This window comes from Crinia signifera, chromosome 3 (genome assembly GCF_055691185.1).
Source record: "Crinia signifera chromosome 3, ASM5569118v1, whole genome shotgun sequence".
Taxonomy (NCBI): Eukaryota; Metazoa; Chordata; class Amphibia; order Anura; family Myobatrachidae; genus Crinia; species Crinia signifera.
In genome coordinates this window covers 330,716,615-330,741,244 of record NC_139219.1, presented here as the reverse complement: position 1 = coordinate 330,741,244, position 24,630 = coordinate 330,716,615, and the positions used below count along the sequence as shown (strand labels likewise).

At 49.2% G+C, this 24,630-nt stretch overlaps 1 protein-coding gene across 26 annotated transcripts in view; it reads right to left on the bottom strand.

Moving 5' to 3' along the window:
• OTOF (otoferlin) overlaps positions 1-23,847 on the bottom strand; it is a 341,513-nt gene extending 317,666 nt beyond the window's left edge. For 14 of the 26 annotated variants that reach the window (XM_083178870.1, XM_083178869.1, XM_083178879.1 and 11 more), the window contains exons 1-2: positions 23,769-23,846; positions 20,737-21,107 (exon numbers count right to left, since the gene is read on the bottom strand). In XM_083178870.1, coding sequence (XP_083034996.1) covers positions 20,737-20,815 — 79 coding nt within the window. In that variant the 5' untranslated portion in view covers positions 20,816-21,107; positions 23,769-23,846. Of the gene's footprint in view, positions 1-20,515; positions 20,535-20,736; positions 21,108-23,768 lie in introns of those variants that run through there. The other 12 variants (XM_083178883.1, XM_083178871.1, XM_083178873.1 and 9 more) reach the window with 5 other exon arrangements.
• Between the last annotated feature and the right edge of the window lie 783 nt (positions 23,848-24,630).

Here is a 24,630-nt window from a genome sequence, read left to right as displayed (position 1 = left end):
TCTATCATTCTAGACGTTCCACCAGGTCACATGGGCAGGTCATCAGATAACTGGCAGATGTGACTTCCGTGAGGGGACAGCCTAGTTGGCCCACATGGGGTGTGGTGGTGTGGAGATGGGGGTAGCATCCTTGCATCTTCGTGTCTCCGTCCCCCGCTTTATAGTGCAGAGATACAGGAATTGTATTTTGGTCAGTGACGCTGTTTGTGCTGAATGACATCATAGGGTCCCATCTAGGGCGTCACAGGCCCTACAGGATGGGCAGTACTGGGCTAGGCCAGTAGGGATTATATATGTGCGAGGTCATCACAATAATCGGATAATTGTGGCACGGAATAGATGCGCAAATAGTTATCGGCCGCAGCCAATCGGATGTGATCTTGCAGCTTGAAGCCCTAAGAAACCCCCCCTGCGGAAAGTGGACGTTACACAGCTATGGCGCAGCACTGCAGGGGTTAACGAGGCAGAGAACAATCTCGTTAGGTGCCAACGAGCGATGCTCCTCTGTAGATGTAATTATCCGGATCTCCAGCACTCAGGAGAAGTGCTGGAATCGGGGAGGCTTAGTGCCGGAGAGCGTCGGATTTCACAGGGCTGACAAGCTGCCAGGAGATGCAGGTGGGGCAGAATCTATTGCTGCATATGCCGCCTGTTTCAGTTATAGAACATATTATACAGAGAGATGCTGTAATGAGCTGGGGAGGGGTCAGTGCGCCCTGATGTCACACAGGAAGGTCACCAGTCATGCACCCCTTATTGCACCCTGCGGATGAGTCTTTTGAGGGCCCTTTAGGTGGTGGGCTGCTGACTAAGGGGGGGGTTATCCCTAGAAAGTAATCCCAGCTTCTGGTGACACTAGTCCTGCTGCGTGCCATTCCCTGCACTATCGCCGAAATGTTGCTGCCCCCATCCCAAGCACATTACTGGGGCGGGCAGGAAATGCCAACAGGAAAGGCAGGAAGACAATCTACAAAGCAAACATCTGTGGTGTACACAGCAGTCATACATATACAGTATATGGTGCGACAGGGAATCACATGCACTGGATAAAGATGAAATCTTGGTAAGGTAACCAGCATACCAGGTACACAGCATACCAGGTACACAGCATAGGCAAGCACGGTTACAGCATACCAGGTAATCAGCATAGGCAAGCATGGTTACAGCGTACCAGGTACACAGCATAGGCAAGCATGGTTACAGCATACCAGGTAATCAGCATAGGCAAGCATGGTTACAGCGTACCAGGTACACAGCATAGGCAAGCATGGTTACAGCATACCAGGTAATCAGCATAGGCAAGCACGGTTACAGCATTGCAGCACACAGGTGTCACAGCATAGTACAAACTCCTCAGTATGTACCAGTGGTCCCTACTGTAGCCCACACCCTGTCCTATCACCTGGGCAGCTATTACACCATCAGGAGCAATTATATTATATCATATTATTATGGGTGCCGGACGGGGTCCTGACAGGCAATCACCCGACGTCGGGATCCCGACTGTCAAAACACCGACAGCCGGGTTCCCGACGGCCACCTACTACTTTACCTCGTGGGGGGCAGGGGGACTGTACCAGCGGATGGGACAGGGGGGGGGGGGGACTCTGCCAGCGGATGGGACAGGGGGGGGGCTGTGCCAGCGGATGGGACAGGGGGGCTGTGCCAGCGGATGGGACAGGGGGGCTGTGCCAGCGGATGGGACAGGGGGGCTGTGCCAGCTGATGGGACGGGGGGGCTGTGCCAGCTGATGGGACGGGGGGGCTGTGCCAGCTGATGGGACGGGGGGGGGGGGGGGGACTGTGCCAGCGGATGGGACGGGGGGACTGTGCCAGCGGATGGGACGGGGGGGCTGTGCCAGCTGATGGGACGGGGGGGGGGGGGGACTGTGCCAGCGGATGGGACGGGGGGACTGTGCCAGCGGATGGGACGGGGGGGCTGTGCCAGCTGATGGGACGGGGGGGGGGGGGGGACTGTGCCAGCGGATGGGACGGGGGGACTGTGCCAGCGGATGGGACGGGGAGGATGTGCCAGCGGATGGGACGGGGGGACTGTGCCAGCGGATGGGACGGGGGGACTGTGCCAGCGGATGGGACGGGGGGACTGTGCCAGCGGATGGGACGGGGAGGATGTGCCAGCGGATGGGACGGGGGGGCTGTGCCAGCGGATGGGACGGGTGGGACTGTGCCAGCGGATGGGACGGGGGGACTGTGCCAGCGGATGGGACGGGGGGACTGTGCCAGCGGATGGGACGGGGGGACTGTGCCAGCGGATGGGACGGGGGGACTGTGCCAGCGGATGGGACGGGGGGGCTGTGCCAGCGGATGGGACGGGTGGGACTGTGCCAGCGGATGGGACGGGGAGGATGTGCCAGCGGATGGGACGGGGGGACTGTGCCAGCGGATGGGACGGGGAGGATGTGCCAGCGGATGGGACGGGGGGACTGTGCCAGCGGATGGGACGGGGAGGATGTGCCAGCGGATGGGACGGGGGGACTGTGCCAGCGGATGGGCCGGGGGGGGGGGGGGGGACTGTACCAGCTGATGGGACGGGGGGGCTGTGCCAGCGGATGGGACGGGTGAGACTGTGCCAGCAGATGGGACGGGGGGACTGTGCCAGCGGATGGGACGGGGAGGATGTGCCAGCGGATGGGACGGGGGGACTGTGCCAGCGGATGGGACGGGGAGGATGTGCCAGCGGATGGGACGGGGGGACTGTGCCAGCGGATGGGCCGGGGGGGGGGGGGGGGACTGTACCAGCTGATGGGACGGGGGGGCTGTGCCAGCGGATGGGACGGGTGAGACTGTGCCAGCAGATGGGACGGGGGGGCTGTGCCAGCGGATGGGACGGGGGGGGGGCTGTGCCAGCGGATGGGACGGGGGGAATGTGCCAGCGGATGGGACGGGGGGGAATGTGCCAGCGGATGGGACGGGGGGGGGACGGGGAATGTGCCAGCGGATGGGACGGGGGGCTGTGCCAGCGGATGGGACGGGTGAGACTGTGCCAGCAGATGGGACGGGGGGGCTGTGCCAGCAGATGGGACGGGGGGATTGTGCCAGTGGATGGGACAGAGTTGGGGGGTCGATACAATCATTAGCGACATGAGTTTTTCACGTTTTTCGTCCCGAATGTTGACAAAAAAAGTGAAAACCTCATGTCGACGTCTTCGTTACCTCTCATATAGATACTGTATATATGTGTAGTTGAAGCAGCCTTGTGTATGTATACTGATCTTGTGTGTCGGTGATTACTGTGTCGACAATGGCACATGCGTCAAAGCGCAACGGAATCTGCTGCGCTATATAAGAAACTGAAAATAAATAAATAAAAATAAATAAATAGGTAAGCTTATATACATTTCCCTAGGTTGGGTGATGAAGCAGCCTTGTGTATGTATACTGATCTTGTGTGTCGGTGATTACTGTGTCGGCGATGGCACATGCGTCCATAGGACAGCTTATAGATACTGTATTCCCTAGGTTGGGTGATGAAGCAGCCTTGTGTATGTATACTGATCTTGTGTGTCGGTGATTACGGTGTCGGCGATGGCACATGCGTCCATAGGACAGCTTATAGATACTGTATTCCCTAGGTTGGGTGATGAAGCAGCCTTGTGTATGTATACTGATCTTGTGTGTCAGTGATTACTGTGTCGGCGATGGCACATGCGTCCATAGGACAGCTTATAGATACTGTATTCCCTAGGTTGGGTGATGAAGCAGCCTTGTGTATGTATACTGATCTTGTGTGTCGGTGATTACGGTGTCGGCGATGCCACATGCGTCCATAGGACAGCTTATAGATACTGTATTCCCTAGGTTGGGTGATGAAGCAGCCTTGTGTATGTATACTGATCTTGTGTGTCGGTGATTACTGTGTCGGCGATGGCACATGCGTCCATAGGAAAGCTTATATATATTTCCCTAGGTTGGGTGATGAAGCAGCCTTGTGTATGTATACTGATCTTGTGTGTCGGTGATTACTGTGTCGGCGATGGCACATGTGTCCATAGGAAAGCTTATATACATTTCCCTAGGTTGGGTGATGAAGCAGCCTTGTGTATGTATACTGATCTTGTGTGTCGGTGATTACTGTGTCGGCGATGGCACATGCGTCCATAGGACAGCTTATAGATACTGTATTCCCTAGGTTGGGTGATGAAGCAGCCTTGTGTATGTATACTGATCTTGTGTGTCGGTGATTACTGTGTCGGCGATGGCACATGTGTCCATAGGAAAGCTTATATACATTTCCCTAGGTTGGGTGATGAAGCAGCCTTGTGTATGTATACTGATCTTGTGTGTCGGTGATTACTGTGTCGGCGATGGCACATGCGTCCATAGGACAGCTTATAGATACTGTATTCCCTAGGTTGGGTGATGAAGCAGCCTTGTGTATGTATACTGATCTTGTGTGTCAGTGATTACTGTGTCGGCGATGGCACATGCGTCCATAGGACAGCTTATAGATACTGTATTCCCTAGGTTGGGTGATGAAGCAGCCTTGTGTATGTATACTGATCTTGTGTGTCGGTGATTACGGTGTCGGCGATGCCACATGCGTCCATAGGACAGCTTATAGATACTGTATTCCCTAGGTTGGGTGATGAAGCAGCCTTGTGTATGTATACTGATCTTGTGTGTCGGTGATTACTGTGTCGGCGATGGCACATGCGTCCATAGGAAAGCTTATATATATATATCCCTAGGTTGGGTGATGAAGCAGCCTTGGGTATGTATACTGATCTTGTGTGTCGGTGATTACTGTGTCGGCGATGGCACATGCGTCCATAGGAAAGCTTATATATATATATATATCCCTAGGTTGGGTGATGAAGCAGCCTTGGGTATGTATACTGATCTTGTGTGTCGGTGATTACTGTGTCGGCGATGGCACATGCGTCCATAGGACAGCTTATAGATACTGTATTCCCTAGGTTGGGTGATGAAGCAGCCTTGTGTATGTATACTGATCTTGTGTGTCGGTGATTACTGTGTCGGCGATGGCACATGCGTCCATAGGAAAGCTTATATACATTTCCCTAGGTTGGGTGATGAAGCAGCCTTGTGTATGTATACTGATCTTGTGTGTCGGTGATTACTGTGTCGGCGATGGCACATGCGTCCATAGGAAAGCTTATATACATTTCCCTAGGTTGGGTGATGAAGCAGCCTTGTGTATGTATACTGATCTTGTGTGTCGGTGATTACGGTGTCGGCGATGGCACATGCGTCCATAGGACAGCTTATAGATACTGTATTCCCTAGGTTGGGTGATGAAGCAGCCTTGTGTATGTATATCGATCTTGTGTGTCGGTGATTACTGTGTCGGCGATGGCACATGCGTCCATGGGAAAGCTTATATATTTCCCTAGGTTGGGTGATGAAGCAGCCTTGTGTATGTATATGGATCTTGTGTGTCGGTGATTACTGTGTCGGCGATGGCACATGCGTCCATAGGAAAGCTTATATACATTTCCCTAGGTTGGGTGATGAAGCAGCCTTGTGTATGTATACTGATCTTGTGTGTCGGTGATTACTGTGTCGGCGATGGCACATGCGTCCATAGGAAAGCTTATATACATTTCCCTAGGTTGGGTGATGAAGCAGCCTTGTGTATGTATACTGATCTTGTGTGTCGGTGATTACGGTGTCGGCGATGGCACATGCGTCCATAGGAATTCTTATATATATATATTTCCCTAGGTTGGGTGATGAAGCAGCCTTGTGTATGTATACTGATCTTGTGTGTCGGTGATTACTGTGTCGGCGATGGCACATGCGTCCATAGGAAAGCTTATATATATTTCCCTAGGTTGGGTGATGAAGCAGCCTTGTGTATGTATACTGATCTTGTGTGTCGGTGATTACGGTGTCGGCGATGGCACATGCGTCCATAGGAAAGCTTATACTGTATATATTTCCCTAGGTCGGGTGATGAAGCAGCCTTGTGTATGTATACTGATCTTGTGTGTCGGTGATTACTGTGTCGGCGATGGCACATGCGTCCATAGGAAAGCTTATATATATTTCCCTAGGTTGGGTGATGAAGCAGCGCTGACGTCACATTATTGTCCCCTATTGTGTTACAGGTCCGTCAGTTAATGATCTGTTTCCCTGTCACCTCCGCTTATTGATTACACTGAGAGCACAATAGGTTTTACTGCTGGAATCCCCCAGAGAGGGAGCAGAATGTGGCGGGAATGGGGAGGAAGACGTTATGGCGGATGGTGTGAAACAGAACTGGCAGCTCATCCCGCGGACCATGGGGACAATCAGACACTTGTGTTATTGCTATTCCCCATTACCATCAACACAATCTCTGGTGTACAACGCAGAGCTCGCACTGGTGGCAAGTACAGGCTGCAGAGCACATTCTGGTGACCAGCGTATATAGCAGAGCTCGCGCTGGTGCCAAGTACAGGCTGCAGAGCACATTCTGGGGACCAGCGTATATAGCAGAGTACTGGTTGGTGACCAGCGCATATAGCAGAGTACTGGCTGGTGACCAGCGTATATAGCAGAGCTTGCACTGGTGGCAAGTACAGGCTGCAGAGCACATTCTGGGGACCAGCGTATATAGCAGAGTACTGGTTGGTGACCAGCGCATATAGCAGAGTACTGGCTGGTGACCAGCGTATATAGCAGAGCTCGCACTGGTGGCAAGTACAGGCTGCAGAGCACATTCTGGGGACCAGCGTATATAGCAGAGCACAGGCTGGTGACCAGCGTATATAGCAGAGCTCGCGCTGGTGGCAAGTACAGGCTGCAGAGCACATTCTGGGGACCAGCGTATATAGCAGAGCACAGGCTGGTGACCAGCGTATATAGCAGAGCACAGGCTGGTGACCAGCGCATATAGCAGAGTACTGGTTGGTGACCAGCGCATATAGCAGAGTACTGGCTGGTGACCAGCGTATATAGCAGAACTCGCACTGGTGGCAAGTACAGGCTGCAGAGCACATTCTGGGGACCAGCGTATATAGCAGAGTACTGGTTGGTGACCAGCGCATATAGCAGAGTACTGGCTGGTGACCAGCGTATATAGCAGAGCTCGCACTGGTGGCAAGTACAGGCTGCAGAGCACATTCTGGGGACCAGCGTATATAGCAGAGCACAGGCTGGTGACCAGCGTATATAGCAGAGCTCGCACTGGTGGCAAGTACAGGCTGCAGAGCACATTCTGGGGACCAGCGTATATAGCAGAGCACAGGCTGGTGACCAGCGTATATAGCAGAGCTCGCACTGGTGGCAAGTACAGGCTGCAGAGCACATTCTGGGGACCAGCGTATATAGCAGAGTACTGGTTGGTGACCAGCGCATATAGCAGAGTACTGGCTGGTGACCAGCGTATATAGCAGAGCTCGCACTGGTGGCAAGTACAGGCTGCAGAGCACATTCTGGGGACCAGCTTATATAGCAGAGTACTGGTTGGTGACCAGCGCATATAGCAGAGTACTGGCTGGTGACCAGCGTATATAGCAGAGCTCGCACTGGTGGCAAGTACATGCTGCAGAGCACATTCTGGGGACCAGCGTATATAGCAGAGCACAGGCTGGTGACCAGCGTATATAGCAGAGCTCGCGCTGGTGGCAAGTACAGGCTGCAGAGCACATTCTGGGGACCAGCGTATATAGCAGAGCACAGGCTGGTGACCAGCGTATATAGCAGAGCTCGCACTGGTGGCAAGTACAGGCTGCAGAGCACATTCTGGGGACCAGCGTATATAGCAGAGCACAGGCTGGTGACCAGCGTATATAGCAGAGCTCGCACTGGTGGCAAGTACAGGCTGCAGAGCACATTCTGGGGACCAGCATATACAGCAGAGCACAGGCTGGTGACCAGCGCATATAGCAGAGTACTGGTTGGTGACCAGCGCATATAGCAGAGTACTGGTTGGTGACCAGCGCATATAGCAGAGTACTGGCTGGTGACCAGCGTATATAGCAGCGCGCAGGCTGGTGACCAGCACATATAGCAGAGCACAGTCTGGTGACCAGCACATATAGCACAGCCCAGTCTGGTGACCAGCAGATATAACTTTGCACATGGACAGTCATCCCTACTATGTACTAATCACCGGACAGCATGGAAGGAGTAACAACAGACGCAGGCAAGGTAGTATTCCCCATCCCCCCTCCGAGCGCACTCGTCATGTGAGTAGCTATGCAAAGCAAAGGAAGCTGCCCTATGTGCCTGGACGTCATCCAGACAGTACATTCTAGTGCTCCTTACAGAGAGTACATTCTAGTGCTCCTTACAGAGAGTACATTCTACTGTTCCTTACAGAGAGTACATTCTAGTGCTCCTTACAGAGAGTACATTCTAGTGCTCCTTACAGAGAGTACATTCTAGTGCTCCTTACAGAGAGTACATTCTAGTGCTCCTTACAGAGAGTACATTCTAGTGCTCCTTACAGAGAGTACATTCTAGTGCTCCTTATAGACAGTACATTATAGTGCTCCTTACAGAGAGTACATTATAGTGCTCCTTACAGAGAGTACATTCTAGTGCTCCTTATAGAGAGTACATTCTAGTGCTCCTTACAGAGAGTACATTCTAGTGCTCCTTATAGAGAGTACATTCTAGTGCTCCTTACAGAGAGAACATTCGAGTGCTCCTTACAGAGAGAACATTCTAGTGCTCCTTACAGAGAGTACATTCTAGTGCTCCTTACAGAGAGTACATTCTAGTGCTCCTTACAGAGAGTACATTCTAGTGGTCCTTACACAGAGTACATTCTAGTGCTCCTTATAGACAGTACATTCTAGTGCTCCTTATAGACAGTACATTCTAGTGCTCCTTACAGAGGGTACATTCTAGTGCTCCTTACAGAGGGTACATTCTAGTCCTCCTTACAGACAGTACATTCTAGTGCTCCTTACAGAGGGTACATTCTAGTCCTCCTTACAGAGAGAACATTCTAGTGCTCCTTACAGAGAGAACATTCGAGTGCTCCTTACAGAGAGAACATTCTAGTGTTCCTTACAGAGAGAACATTCTAGTGTTCCTTACAGAGAGTACATTCTAGTGTTCCTTACAGAGAGAACATTCTAGTGCTCTTACAGACAGTACATTCTAGTGCTCTTACAGAGGGTACATTCTAGTGCTCTTACAGAGAGTACATTCCAGTGCTCCTTACACAGAGTACATTCCAGTGCTCCTTACAGAGAGAACATTCTAGTGTTCCTTACAGAGAGAACATTCTAGTGTTCCTTACAGAGAGTACATTCTAGTGTTCCTTACAGAGAGAACATTCTAGTGCTCTTACAGAGAGAACATTCTAGTGCTCTTACAGAGGGTACATTCTAGTGCTCTTACAGAGAGTACATTCCAGTGCTCCTTACAGAGAGAACATTCCAGTGCTCCTTATAGATGGTACAATCAGTTCTGGTAACTAATATACAATTTCGGCTTCTTGGTGGCTCATATACACACAGGACCTAATATGGTGACGTATGAATGGCGCACCCCATTCAGGGCTACACAAAGCAGTATTTACTCCAAACACTTGGACACAGAGGGGATGTTTCGATTTTTTTTTTTTTTGGGGGGGGGGGGGGGGGGGGGGGGGCACCCAGTGATGAATTGTTGCTCCGATCTGGTGCCCATTACTAATGACGCATCCAAAAGCAGCGACTGCAAAGCAGCAAATCCCGACTAATCACAGAAAATCCTATTTATAACTGTAGGGCACAAACCACAAGTGAATTATTCCACACAGCAAGACTTATACTGGTGCAATAAGCAGAGAGAGCCTTATGTATTGTTCCTTACACCAGATCCCTCCCTATTACACCTCATTCCTCCTGAGTCACTACTGTGTACCCAACCCCTTACACCAGATCCCTCTCTATTACACCTCATTCCTCCTGAGTCACTACAGTGTACCCAACTCCTTACACCAGATCCCTCTATATTACACCTCATTACTCCTGAGTCACTACTGCGTACCCAACTCCATACACCAGATCCGTCTATATTACACCTCATTCCTCCTGAGTCACTGCTGTGTACCCAACCCCTAACACCAGATACCTCTCTACTACACCTCATTCCTCCTGAGTCACTACTGTGTACCCAACTCTTAACACCAGATCCCGCTCTATTACACCTCATTCCTCCTGAGTCACTGCTGTGTACCCAACCCCTAACACCAGATACCTCTCTACTACACCTCATTCCTCCTGAGTCACTACTGTGTACCCAACTCCTTACACCAGATCCCGCTCTATTACACCTCATTCCTCCTGAGTCACTACAGTGTACCCAACCCCTTACACCAGATCCCGCTCTATTACACCTCATTCCTCCTGAGTCACTACTGCATACCCAACCCCTTACACCAGATCCCTCTCTATTACACCTCATTCCTCCTGAGTCACTACAGTGTACCCAACCCCTTACACCAGATCCGTCTATATTACACCTCATTCCTCCTGAGTCACTGCTGTGTACCCAACCCCTAACACCAGATCCCGCTCTATTACACCTCATTCCTCCTGAGTCACTACAGTGTACCCAACCCCTTACACCAGATCCCGCTCTATTACACCTCATTCCTCCTGAGTCACTACTGCATACCCAACCCCTTACACCAGATCCCTCTCTATTACACCTCATTCCTCCTGAGTCACTACAGTGTACCCAACCCCTTACACCAGATCCCGCTCTATAACACCTCATTCCTCCTGAGTCACTACTGCGTACCCAACCCCTTACACCAGATCCCTCTCTATTACACCTCATTCCTCCTGAGTCACTACTGTGTACCCAACCCCTTACACAAGATCCCTCTATATTACACCTCATTCCTCCTGAGTCACTACAGTGTACCCAACCCCTTACAACAGATCCCGCTCTATTACACCTCATTCCTCCTGAGTCACTACTGTGTACCCAACCCCTTACACCAGATCCCTCTATATTACACCTCATTCCTCCTGAGTCACTACTGTGTACCCAACTCCTTACACCAGATCCCTCTCTATTACACCTCAATCCTCCTGAGGCACTACTGCATACCCAACCCCTTACACCAGGTCACTCTCTATTACACCTCATTCCTCCTGAGTCACTACTGTGTACCCAACCCCTTACACCAGATCCCGCTCTATTACACCTCATTCCTCCTGAGTCACTACTGTGTACCAAACCCCTTACACCAGATCCCTCTATATTACACCTCATTCCTCCTGAGTCACTACAGTGTACCCAACCCCTTACACCAGATCCCGCTCTATTACACCTCATTCCTCCTGAGTCACTACTGTGTACCCAACCCCTTACACCAGATCCCTCTATATTACACCTCATTCCTCCTGAGTCACTACTGTGTACCCAACCCCTTACACCAGATCCCTCTATATTACACCTCATTCCTCCTGAGTCACTACTGTGTACCCAACTCCTTACACCAGATCCCTCTCTATTACACCTCATTCCTCCTGAGTCACTACTGTGTACCCAACCCCTTACACCAGATCCCTCTATATTACACCTCATTCCTCCTCAGTCACTACAGTGTACCCAACCCCTTACACCAGATCCCGCTCTATTACACCTCATTCCTCCTGAGTCACTACTGTGTACCCAACCCCTTACACCAGATCCCTCTCTACTACACCTCATTCCTCCTGAGGCACTACTGCATACCCAACCCCTTACACCAGATCCCTCTCTACTACACCTCATTCCTCCTGAGGCACTACTGTGTACCCAACCCATTACACCAGATCCCTCTATATTACACCTCATTCCTCCTGAGTCACTACAGTGTACCCAACCCCTTACACCAGATCCCACTCTATTACACCTCATTCCTCCTGAGTCACTAATGTGTACCCAACCCCTTACACCAGATCCCGCTCTATTACACCTCATTCCTCGTGAGTCACTACTGTGTACCCAACCCCTTACACCAGATCCCGCTCTATTACACCTCATTCCTCCTGAGTCACTACTGTGTACCCAACCCCTTACACCAGATCCCGCTCTATTACACCTCATTCCTCCTGAGTCACTACTGCGTACCCAACTCCTTACACCAGATCCCGCTCTATTACACCTCATTCCTTCTGAGTCACTACAGTGTACCCAACCCCTTACACTAGATCCCTCTATATTACACCTCATTCTCCCTGAGTCACTACTGTGTACCCAACCCCTTACACTAGATCCCTCTATATTACACCTCATTCCTCCTGAGTCACTACTGTGTACCCAACCCCTTACACCAGATCCGTCTATTTTACACCTCATTCTCCCTGAGTCACTACTCTGTACCCAACCCCTTACACCAGATCCCTCTCTATTACACCTCATTCCTCCTGAGTCACTTCTGTGTACCCAACCCCTAACACCAGATCCCTCCCTATTACACCTCATTCCTCCTGAGTCACTACAGTGTACCCAACCCCTTACACCAGATCCCTCTATATTACACCTCATTCCTCCTGAGTCACTACTGAGTACCCAACCCCTTACACCAGATCCCTCTATATTACACCTCATTCCTCCTGAGTCACTACTGTGTACCCAACCCCTTACACCAGATCCCTCCCTATTACACCTCATTCCTCCTGAGTCACTACTGAGTACCCAACCCCTTACACCAGATCCCTCTCTATTACACCTCATTCATCTTGAGTCACTACTGTGTACCCAACCCCTAACACCAGATCCCTCTCTATTACACCTCATTCCTCCTGAGTCACTACTGTGTACCCAACTCCTTACACCAGATCCCTCTCCATTACACCCTTATTCCTCCTGAGTCACTACTGCGTACCCAACTCCTTACACCAGATCCCTCTATGTTACACCTCATTTCTCCTGAGTCACTACTGTGTACCCAACCCCTTACACCAGATCCCTCTCTATTACACCTTATTCCTCTTGAGTCACTACTGTGTACCCAACCCCTAACACCAGATCCCTCTCTATTACACCTCATTCCTCCTGAGTCACTACTGCGTACCCAACCCCTAACACCAGATCCCTCTATATTACACCTCATTCCTCCTGAGTCACTGCTGTGTACCCAACCCCTAACACCAGATACCTCTCTATTACACCCTTATTCCTCCTGAGTCACTACTGCGTACCCAACCCCTAACACCAGATCCCTCTATATTACACCTCATTCCTCCTGAGTCACTGCTGTGTACCCAACCCCTAACACCAGATACCTCTCTATTACACCTCATTCCTCCTGAGTCACTACTGCGTACCCAACCCCTTACACCAGATCTCTGTCTTTTACACCTCATTCCTCCTGAGTCACTACTGTGTACCCAACCCCTAACACCAGATACCTCTCTACTACACCTCATTCCTCCTGAGTCACTACTGCGTACCCAACCCCTTACACCAGATCTCTGTCTTTTACACCTCATTCCTCCTGAGTCACTACTGTGTACCCAACCCCTAACACCAGATACCTCTCTACTACACCTCATTCCTCCTGAGTCACTACTGCGTACCCAACCCCTTACACCAGATCCCTGTCTATTACACCTCATTCCTCCTGAGTCACTACTGTGTACCCAACCCCTAACACCAGATCCCTCTCTATTACACCTCATTCCTCCTGAGGCACTACTGCGTACCCCAACCCCTTACACCAGATTCCTGTCTATTACACCGCATTCCTCCGGAGTCACTACTGTGTTCCCAACCCCTTACACCAGATCCCTCTCCATTACAACTCATTCTCCCTGAGTCACTATTGTATACCCAACCCCTTACACCAGATACCTCTATATTACACCTTATTCCTCCTGAGTCACTACTGCTTACCCCAACCCCTTACACCAGATCCCTCTACAGTGTATTACACCTCTTTCCTCCTGAGTCACTACTGTGTGCCCAACCCCTTACACCAGATCCCTCTCTATTACACCACATTCCTCCGAGTCACTACAGTGTACCCAACCCCTTACACCAGATCCCTCTCTATTACACCTCATTCCTCCTGAGGCACTACTGCGTACCCCAACCCCTTTCACCAGATTCCTGTCTATTACACCGCATTCCTCCGGAGTCACTACTGTGTGCCCAACCCCTAACACCAGATCCCTCTCTATTACACCTCATTCCTCCTGAGGCACTACTGCGTACCCCAACCCCTTTCACCAGATTCCTGTCTATTACACCGCATTCCTCCGGAGTCACTACTGTGTTCCCAACCCCTTACACCAGATCCCTCTCCATTACAACTCATTCTCCCTGAGTCACTATTGTATACCCAACCCCTTACACCAGATACCTCTATATTACACCTTATTCCTCCTGAGTCACTACTGCTTACCCCAACCCCTTACACCAGATCCCTCTACAGTGTATTACACCTCATTCCTCCTGAGTCACTACTGTGTGCCCAACCCCTTACACCAGATCCCTCTCTATTACACCACATTCCTCCGAGTCACTACTGTGTACCCAACCCCTTACACCAGATCCCTCTCTATTACACCTCATTCTTCCCGAGTCACTACTGTGTGCCCAACCCCTTACACCAGATCCCTCTCTATTACACCACATTCCTCCGAGTCACTACTGTGTACCCCAACCCCTTACACCAGATCCCTCTCTATTACACCTCATTCCTCCTGAGTCACTACTGTGTACCCAACCCCTTACACCCGATCCCACTATATTATACCTCATTAATCCTGAGTCACTACTGTGTACCAAACCCCTTACACCCGATCCCACTATATTATTATACCTCATTCATCCTGAGTCACTACTGCGTACCCCAACCCATTACATCAGATACCTCTATATTACACCTAATTCTCTCCAAGTCACTACTGCGTACCCCAACCCATTACACCAGATCCATCTCATTTATGCATATGTGCAGACGGTTGGTGCGAGAGGGCATGGTGAACCATTACCTGTCAGTCTTTTTTATTAACATGAACCTTGTCCATTCTTTACACTGCAGTCTTATTAATTCACAAGTGATTTGTTTACTCTTTATATTGCAGTCTTCCATATTCAATAGTGTCAATAGTGTCCACTGACTTTTTCACTATCAGACATTGTGTTTCACTAGTGCCTTGTCGATTCTTTACAATGTAGCCTTCCTGATTCACTAGTGCATGGTTTATGCTTTACACTAGGACCTTTGTGATTCAATAGTGCCTTATCTATTATTTGGGTTGGGATCATTTGGTCTATTGCATTATGGTCGAAAGTCATTAGGTCGAATCCATTAGGTCGACATGCTAAAAGGTCGACATGACTCTAGGTCGACATGGGAAAAGGTCGACATGATTCTAGGTCGAAAGGTCATTAGTTCGACAAGGTCATTAGTTCGACATTGTCTATGTCGACATTCACAAGGTCGACATGGGGTTTTTCACTGTTTTTTTACCTGAATGTCAACACAGTCGACATGGACACAGTTTAAAGTGCACTGCATCCCCTCGCATCGCTCGCTGCGCTCGCTATGCGTCGGGCACGGTGCCTCGCTACGCTTGGCACACTATTTTATTCTCCCACCACGCCCTAGTGGATGGTAGGGCATGAAATACCGCCTGTCGGCACATGTTGGCTCAAAAAACAGTTAAAAACTCCATGTCGACCTTGTGAATGTCGACATAGACAATGTCGAACTAATGACCTTGTCGAACTAATGACCTGTCGAACTAATGACCTTTCGACCTAGAATCATGTCGACCTTTTCCCATGTCGACCTAGAGTCATGTCGACCTTTTAGCATGTCGACCTAATGGATTCGACCTAATGACTGTCGACCATAATGCAGTAGACCAAATGACGCATCCCCTATTATTAACACTACAGCCTTCCTGATTTACAAAAGTATTGTCTATCCTTTACACTTTACACTCTATGGTTCACTAGTGCATTTTCTATCCTTTATTCCACAGGCTTCCTGAGTCAGTAGTGTGCTGTATGCCATTTACACCATAGCCTGCCTGAGTTAATAGTGCGTTTTCTATACAGTACTTTACACTTTAGCCTTCATGAGTCACTGGTGCGTTATCTGTCCTTTATACAGTACCACAACCTTCCTGAGTTGCTTGGGGGTTGTCAATCTTTACACGGTCATTAGAACTTCTTGAGTCACTGGTGTGCTCTCTATCCTTTACACCAAAGCCTTCATGAGTCACTAGTGTAGTGTCTATCCTTTACACCACAGCTTCCAGAGTCACTAGTGTAGTGTCTATCCTTTACACCAAAGCCTTCCTGAGTCACTAGTGTAGTGTCTATCCTTTACACCACAGCCTTCCTGAGTCACTAGTGTAGTGTCTATCCTTTGCACCACAGCCTTTCTGAGTCACTAGGGCATTGTCTATCCTTTACACCACAGCTTCCAGAGTCACTAGTGTAGTGTCTATACTTTACACCAAAGCCTTCCTGAGTCACTAGTGTAGTGTCTATCCTTTACACCACAGCCTTCCTGAGTCACTAGTGTAGTGTCTATCCTTTGCACCACAGCCTTTCTGAGTCACTAGGGCATTGTCTATCCTTTACACCACAGCTTCCAGAGTCACTAGTGTAGTGTCTATACTTTACACCAAAGCCTTCCTGAGTCACTAGTGTAGTGTCTATCCTTTGCACCACAGCCTTCCTGAGTCACTAGTGTAGTGTCTATCCTTTACATCCACAGCTTCCAGAGTCACAAGTGTGGTGTCTATCCTTTACACCACAGCTTCCTGAATCACTAGTTCAATGTCTATCTTTTACACTACAGCCTTCATACAGTATGCCACTATTGTGTTGTCTATCCTTTACACCACAGCCTTTGTTGCTCACTAGCACGTTGTTTAACCTCTACACCACAGCATTCCTGAGTCCCTAGTTTGTTGTCTTTCCGTTAAACTATAGCCTTCCTGAATCACTAGTGCTTTGTCTATCTTTAATACCACAGCATTCCTGAGTCACTAATGCGTTATCTATCATTTACACTAGTCTTCCTGATTCACTAGTATGTTGTCTATCCTGTACACCAGGGGTGGCCAAACCAGTCCTCGAGATCTACCAACGGTCCATGTTTTCCGGGTTACCTGGCTGGTGCACAGCTGTAGTCATTACTAACTGTCACATGACCCAAATCACATAGCTGGTGCACAGCTGCAGTCATTACTAACTGTCACATTCCCCAGACCATCTAGCTGGTGCACAGCTGTAGTCATTACTAACTGTCACATTCCCCAGATCACCTAGCTGGTGCACAGCTGTGGTCATTACTAACTGTCACATTTTAAAATATGCTGCATTCATTCCTACTATAGATCCACAGGTTGCCTGGAAAACATGCACCGTTGGTAGATCTTGAGGACAGGTTTGGCCACCCCTGCTGTACACTATAGTCTTTTTGATTTACTAGTATGTTGTCTATCCTTTACACCACAGCTTCCTTAGTCACTAGTATGTTGTCTATCCTTCACACCACAGCTTCCTTAGTCACGAGTGCATTGCTTATCCTTTACACCACAGCTTCCTTAGTCACTAGTGTGTTGTCTATCCTTTACACCACAGCTTCCTTAGTCACTAGTGTGTTGTCTATCCTTTACACCACAGCTTCCTTAGTCACTAGTGTGTTGTCTATCCTTTACACCACAGCTTCCTTAGTCACGAGTGCATTGTTTCTCCTTTACACCACAGCTTCCTGAGTCACTAGTGCATTGTTTCTCCTTTACACCACAGCTTCCTGAGTCACTAGTGCATTGTTTCTCCTTTACACCACAGCTTCCTGAGTCACTAGTGCATTGTTTCTCCTTTACACCACAGCTTCCTGAGTCACTAGTGCATTGTTTCTCCTTTACACCACAACCTTCCTTAGTCACTAGTGTGTTGTTTATCCTTTACACCAGTGGTTCTCCACCTCAGTCCTGAAGGACCCCCAACAGTGCACGTTTTCCAGGTCTCCTAGCAGTTGTACAGGTGCACTCATTATTCACTGACACATTTTAAAAGATCACAGGTGGAGCTAATTAGTTCACCTATGATTCTGTGTGGATACCTGGAAATTGTGCACTGTTGGGGGTCCTTGAGGACTGAGGTTGAGAACCCCTGCTTTACACCACAGCCTTCCTGAGTCACTAGTGCGTTGTCAATCCTTTACACCACAGCATTCCTGAGTCACTAGTGCGTTGTCCATCCTTTACACCAAAGCCTTCCTGAGTACCTAGTGCGTTGTCCATCCTTTACACCACAGCATTCCTGAGTCACTAGTGCGTTGTCCATCCTTTACACCACAGCATTCCTGAGTCACTAGTGCGTTGCCCATCCTTTACACCACAGCATTCCTGAGTCACTGGTGCATCGTCAATCCTTTACACCACAGCATTCCTGAGTCACTACTGCATTGTCTATCCTTACACCACAGCATTCCTGAGTCACTAGTGCATTGTCTATCCTTACACCACAGCATTCCTGAGTCACTAGTGCATCATCAATCCTTACACCACAGCATTCTGAGTCACTAGTGCGTTGTATATCCTTACACCACAGCATTCCTGGGTCACTACTGCATTGTCTATCCTTACACCACAGCATTCCTGAGTCACTAGTGCATTGTCTATCCTTACACCACAGCATTCCTGAGTCACTAGTGCATCGTCAATCCTTTACACCACAGCATTCCTGAGTCACTAGTGCATTGTCTATCCTTACAACACAGCATTCCTGAGTCACTAGTGCATTGTCTATCCTTACACCACAGCTTCCTGAGTCACTAGTGTATCCTCAATCCTTACACCACAGCTTACTGAGTCACTAGTGCATTGTATATCCTTACACCACAGCATTCTGAGTCACTAGTGCATTGTATATCCTTACACCACAGCATTCCTGAGTCACTAGTGCGTTGTATATCCTTACACCACAGCATTCCTGAGTCACTACTGCATTGTCTATCCTTACACCACAGCATTCCTGAGTCACTAGTGCTTTGTCTATCCTTACACCACAGCATTCCTGAGTCACTAGTGCATCGTCAATCTTTACACCACAGCATTCTGAGTCACTAGTGCGTTGTATATCCTTACACCACAACATTCCTTAGTCACTAGTGCATTGTCTATCCTTACACCACAGCTTCCTGAGTCACTAGTGCATCGTCAATCCTTACACCACAGCTTCCTGAGTCACTAGTGTATTGTATATCCTTACACCACAGCATTCTGAGTCACTAGTGCATTGTATATCCTTACACCACAGCATTCCTGAGTCACTAGTGCGTTGTATATCCTTACACCACAGCATTCCTGAGTCACTAGTGCATCGTCAATACTTACACCACAGCCTTCCTGAGTCACTAGTGCATTGTCTATCCTAACAACACAGCTTCTTGATGCACTAGTGCATTGTATATCCTTACACCACAGCATTCCTGAGTCACTAGTGCGTTGTATATCCTTACACCACAGCATTCCTGAGTCACTAGTGCGTTGTATATCCTTACACCACAGCATTCTGAGTCACTAGTGCATCGTCAATACTTACACCACAGCCTTCCTGAGTCACTAGTGCATTGTCTATCCTAACAACACAGCTTCCTGATGCACTAGTGCATTGTCTATCCTTACAGCACAGCATTCCTGAGTCACTAGTGCGTTGTATATCCTTACACCACAGCCTTCCTGATGCACTAGTGCACTGCTATCCTTACACAACTACTTCCTGAGTCACTAGTGCATTGTCTAGCCTTACACCACTACTTCTTGAGTTACAGTACTGGTGCATTGTCTATATTTACACCACAGCTTCCTGAGTCACTAGTGCATTGTCTATCCTTACACATCAGCTTCCTGACTCACTAGCACACTGTATATCCTTACACCACAGCTTTCCGAGTCACTAGTGCATTGTCTATCCTTACACCACAGCATTCCTCAGTCACTAGTGCATTGTGCAGGACAGGCTGATTTGCCCTGTACTGTACGTCACTCACATTACACAAGTCCCCTGATCCTCTAGCCCTCGCTCTCTGCCCATTGTATTACAGACCCTTCATTCATTAAATAGCCATTACATTCAGACACATGTCTAAACAATTAGATGACAGGGATTTCCTGATTCACTAGTGCACATCCCATCCGTCACCCCAGGCAATACAGCAATATCCTTTATCTTTGTATGTGTGTGCAGGCAGGTGTCAAGAACCTCATCTGGATTTACTGTGGCAGTGACCAGGTCTAGGTGCCCCAGGGACCTGTCAGAGCTTAGCCACAGGGTGCAGGGGTTGGGGGACACCGCTGGCTTAGAGAGTGCCACCTTGTATTACCAGAGCAAGCTCAGCGCAGATCCTCCTGGACTTGGACACATACACCTCCAGGTCCTTGCCATCTGCCAATGTCTTATTTATCACACTGGGCAGAGTGGGCATCATGCAGAATGTCACATGATCACCACATTCCTCCAGGACCTCCGCTGCAAGTTGTGGCCGTACCCAGCCAGGACCCAGGACTGGTGGAATGGCCACATCTGGACGTAGAGTCTAGGATACGTCGGTCGCACCCACAAGTTTCCCATACCTGCCGTACAGGTTGCTGCATCCTATGAACCTGGGGACCAGCGCAGCACAGACGGGGTTAAGGACTACCCCATCATCTCTTCCCTCCTCCAGTTCTGCAGAGAACTTTTCTTCTCCCCCCTCCCACACACACATACACACACACACACACACACACACAGTCACGCTCCATCCTATAGGAATAATGCATGGGAGGCTAGGAGACAGCACACAGCATGGTACCTCTGAAAGCCACTTTGGCGATCCGGTCGCCCTTTCCCCGCAGGTCGGTCACGCTCTTCAGGTGAACTATCAGAGCCATTGTGATGATCAGGAGAGTCTCTCATCCAGGCAGTGCGGTGCTGATGGGAGAGCAGGATAATCCTCAGCCGCCTCTGGAGCTGTACTGTGCATTGACAGAGCAGAGGAAGGGGGGGTGCTGCTCTATGTAGTGCTAATCTCCTCCCATCTCAGTGACTCCGGATAACTCTGGCCCCTTTTCCTTCCTTGTGCAGATACCAGACCCGTAAATTATTCACCATTCCTTCCAGGTTCTCCTGCCAGCATCAGCACAGACACATAACAAACCGGCTGCAGGCACCAAAGGGTTAAATCTGCAAAAAAAGGAAACAGCAGACCGTTAACCCTTTGGTGCCAACGCCGACAGCTTGACACTGCGTGACGGGACACCTTCCCCGGGGCGCAGTCTGTCGAGCGAAGTCACTACGGTCTGTGTCCTGGAGGGAATTCTGCACAATTAGGAATTATTATTAATAATAATAATATTCCTGTTGCTAATTACCAAGATGAAAGGTTTCCGCACATGTATTAAGGTAGGGGTGAGCAGAATTTAGTTTTTTTTTCCTAGCTGCAGGGAAGCTTACACACTATGGGCCTAATTCAGAGCTGATCGCAGGACAAATCTGCTCTTAAACTGAACAAAACCATGCTGCACTGCAGGCGGGGCAGATGTTACAGGTGCAGAGAGAGTTAGATTTGGGTGAGTTATTTTATTTCTGTGCAGGGTAAATACTGGCAGATTTACTTTCTTGCACTGCAGTTTAAATACATCCCACTCAAATCTAACTCTATCTGCACCTGTTACATCTGCCCCATCTGCAGTGCAGCATGGTTTTGTTCAGTTTGAGAACAAATATGTCCTGCAATCAGGACTGCATTAGGCTGTATGTACTAAGCCTCGGAGAGTAATGAAACAGAGAGAGATAAAGTATCAGTTCCTAGCTGCCACTTTTTCAAACATAGGGCCATATGTACTAAGCTTTAAAAAAAATGAAACAGTGGAGATTGCTGAAGTATCAACCAAACAGCTCCTAACTGCCATTTTAAAAACCCAGGCTGTAACATGGCAGTTGGGAGCTGAGTGGCTGCTTCTTTATCTCCCTATGTCAAGCTGTACACACGCTTCGATTTTTTCCGTTTTCGATTAGATTTTGCTTATAGAAGCCAAATCGAATCCGCATCGAATGGTTTTTAGGACACTTTTGATCTGCATTCGATTCGATGCGCGCTCCTGTTTTCTCAAAATCAAAAAGAAAAATAGACTGTGCAGCCAAGGAAACATCAAATTCGATCCAGTAAATCGAATGAGTACACTGTACCTTGAATGTAAATCGAATTCGATATCTAATGCAAAAGTACAGATCTAATGCCAGATCTAATAAAAAAATCGAATGTAACATCTAATCTAAAGCAAAACAAAGTGTGTGTACAGGGCTTTAACCTAATGTGTTGTAGGTAAAGCTGTGTACACACTCTTCGTTTTGCTTCAGATTCGATGTTAGATTAGATTTTCTATTAGATCTGGCATTAGATCTTCACACACACACACACACACACACACACACACACACACACACACACACACACACACACAGCTTCTAATTGACCTCATAGTGTAGAAGTGGTGGCTGTCAGACAGCAGTTATACTAATGGTGTGTACACACAGTGAGATACCTTTGCTATTCCACTTGCTACTGTGCCATCTTTACTATCTTCATCCAATTCTTGCTATGTGCATTAGATTTGCACTATATAGTCATTGCTGCCCTGTCTATCTGGGATTTGTGCTGCCAAGTAAATTGTTTGCGATCACAATCCTTTTACTCCTTGGTGTTCTGCGTATGTGCCGTCTGCATGTGTGGTGCCCAGTGCCGGGGTTGGTTGGGACCCTCGCATCAGGTACCCCATAGACCTAAGATGGTGTGAGCAGCTACAGTAGGAGTAAAATACTAGGGGGGATCAGCACTGGTCCAGTTATCCTGGATTCGGTCATGCTACACTGTCCATAGGCAATTAGTGGCCCCTCAGCTGCCGTGGAACTACACATACCAGCTTACCCTGCCCACTATTACACCATCTGGTACGCACTATATTGAATACCGGCTATTGGATAACAGAACGTTTTCATTGTGGAGAAGAACATATTACACCACATTACAGCACAGGGAAAAGTCAACAAAATATTTGGGATAAAATTCCTGTTGTACTTCCAGGCATGTCCACAAGGGGGCTGTGCTGCATATAACAAACTCCTCTGCTATAGCAGGGAACATTGGGTCTGATTCAGGGCTGCTCGCTAGGCAAGGTGAGCAAGGAGATGTGTACACTAACCATTGCCGAATTTGGGGCCATCGGGGCCCAAGCAGGCACAGACAAGCCCGGCAATAAAATGCTGGGCAGGCTCATGCATTAGCCCCCTGCCCGCCCACTATTTAGCAAACGGCTCGGCGAGTGTCTACTCACTCCCGGGGTTTGCACCTGCACATGTTCTGTACTGCAGGTGGGGTAGATATTACAGGTGCAGAGGGAGTCAGATTTGAGGGTTATTTTGTTTCTGTGCAGGGTAAATACGGGCTGCTTTATCCTTTCACTGTGATATAGATATCTGTTTGAACACACCCCACCCAAATTTAACTCTCTTTGCACCTGTTACATCCGCCTCACCTGCAGCGCAGCATGTTTTTGCCCATTAGAGAGATTTTGCAAGCCAATTTAGGCCCAAAATATGCCCTGCGATCAGATCTGAAGTAGGCCCCATGTTTACTTTATGTGCTGCACTACAACTCCCAGCAGTCTCCTAGGCTGCAGCAGCAGAATTGGGGAGCCTATCAGGCTTAAAAGGGATTAGCCACATGCTGAATTCCCCTGCATTTAGCATTTTAAGAACCTGTGGTTCCAGATCAAGGCATGCTGGGCCTTGTAGTGCAGCCCACAGCACCTGGAGAGCCCGTGGTGTACTCAGTGCTACACTCACCATACTTCCTGCTGGAGGAGAACTTGCACAGAGCACTGATAGCAGCCATACATCGTATCTGCAAGTGTTCACCACAGGAGGAGACCAGACTATGTAGGAGGAGGAGGGGCCCGGCCGGGGTTGGGGGCTGGTCCAAGGCTCTGTGCCAATTAAGGAATATAGGTTGATGGGCGGGACTATGAAAGTGGGCGGGACTTGATATCAGTGTGGTTGATGTGGCAGGGGCGGGGACATGCTACTGATTGGAGGGGACTTATAGCTACTCCAGCCATACAGATGGGAGGGGGAGGAGACTGGGAGGAAGACCTGCCTCAGATTGGCCTGGCCTGCTGCTGGAGACTCCCCCCTGGCACCCCTGCAATCCTTACTGTTACTGCAAATACCTGGTACACCACAAAGCCCAGCATAACCCTAATGCCCTGACGGCAACTGGAGAAATCCTTGTAACCTGCAGTGTTAGGGGACTAAGGGCCGCATTCTGGTTACCGAGACCCAGAGTGCCCGCCCCGCCGAAAGTCCACCCCTCCCCCGCTGTATCCCCTCACAACCATGCGAGGGGATGTGTTACGAAAACCGCTGCAGCAGGTGAGATGATCATTCGATGGTCGCTGACCATCGAAGGATATCGCCAGCCTTCGCACTGACACTGCGACAAAGACGGGTCAGGTGGCTAACATCATGTGACATTAGCCGCCTGTCCGCAACACACCTCGTCCCACCTGCATTCTCATAGCAACCAAACACACTCTACATCTCATTTATTCAGCACCTTCTAGAAGATTATTGGTCTGTGTGGTTGCCCATAGCAACATCCCATCTGACATAAACTCCCATAGAAGCCAGTTCCCCCACCCCAGTCAGT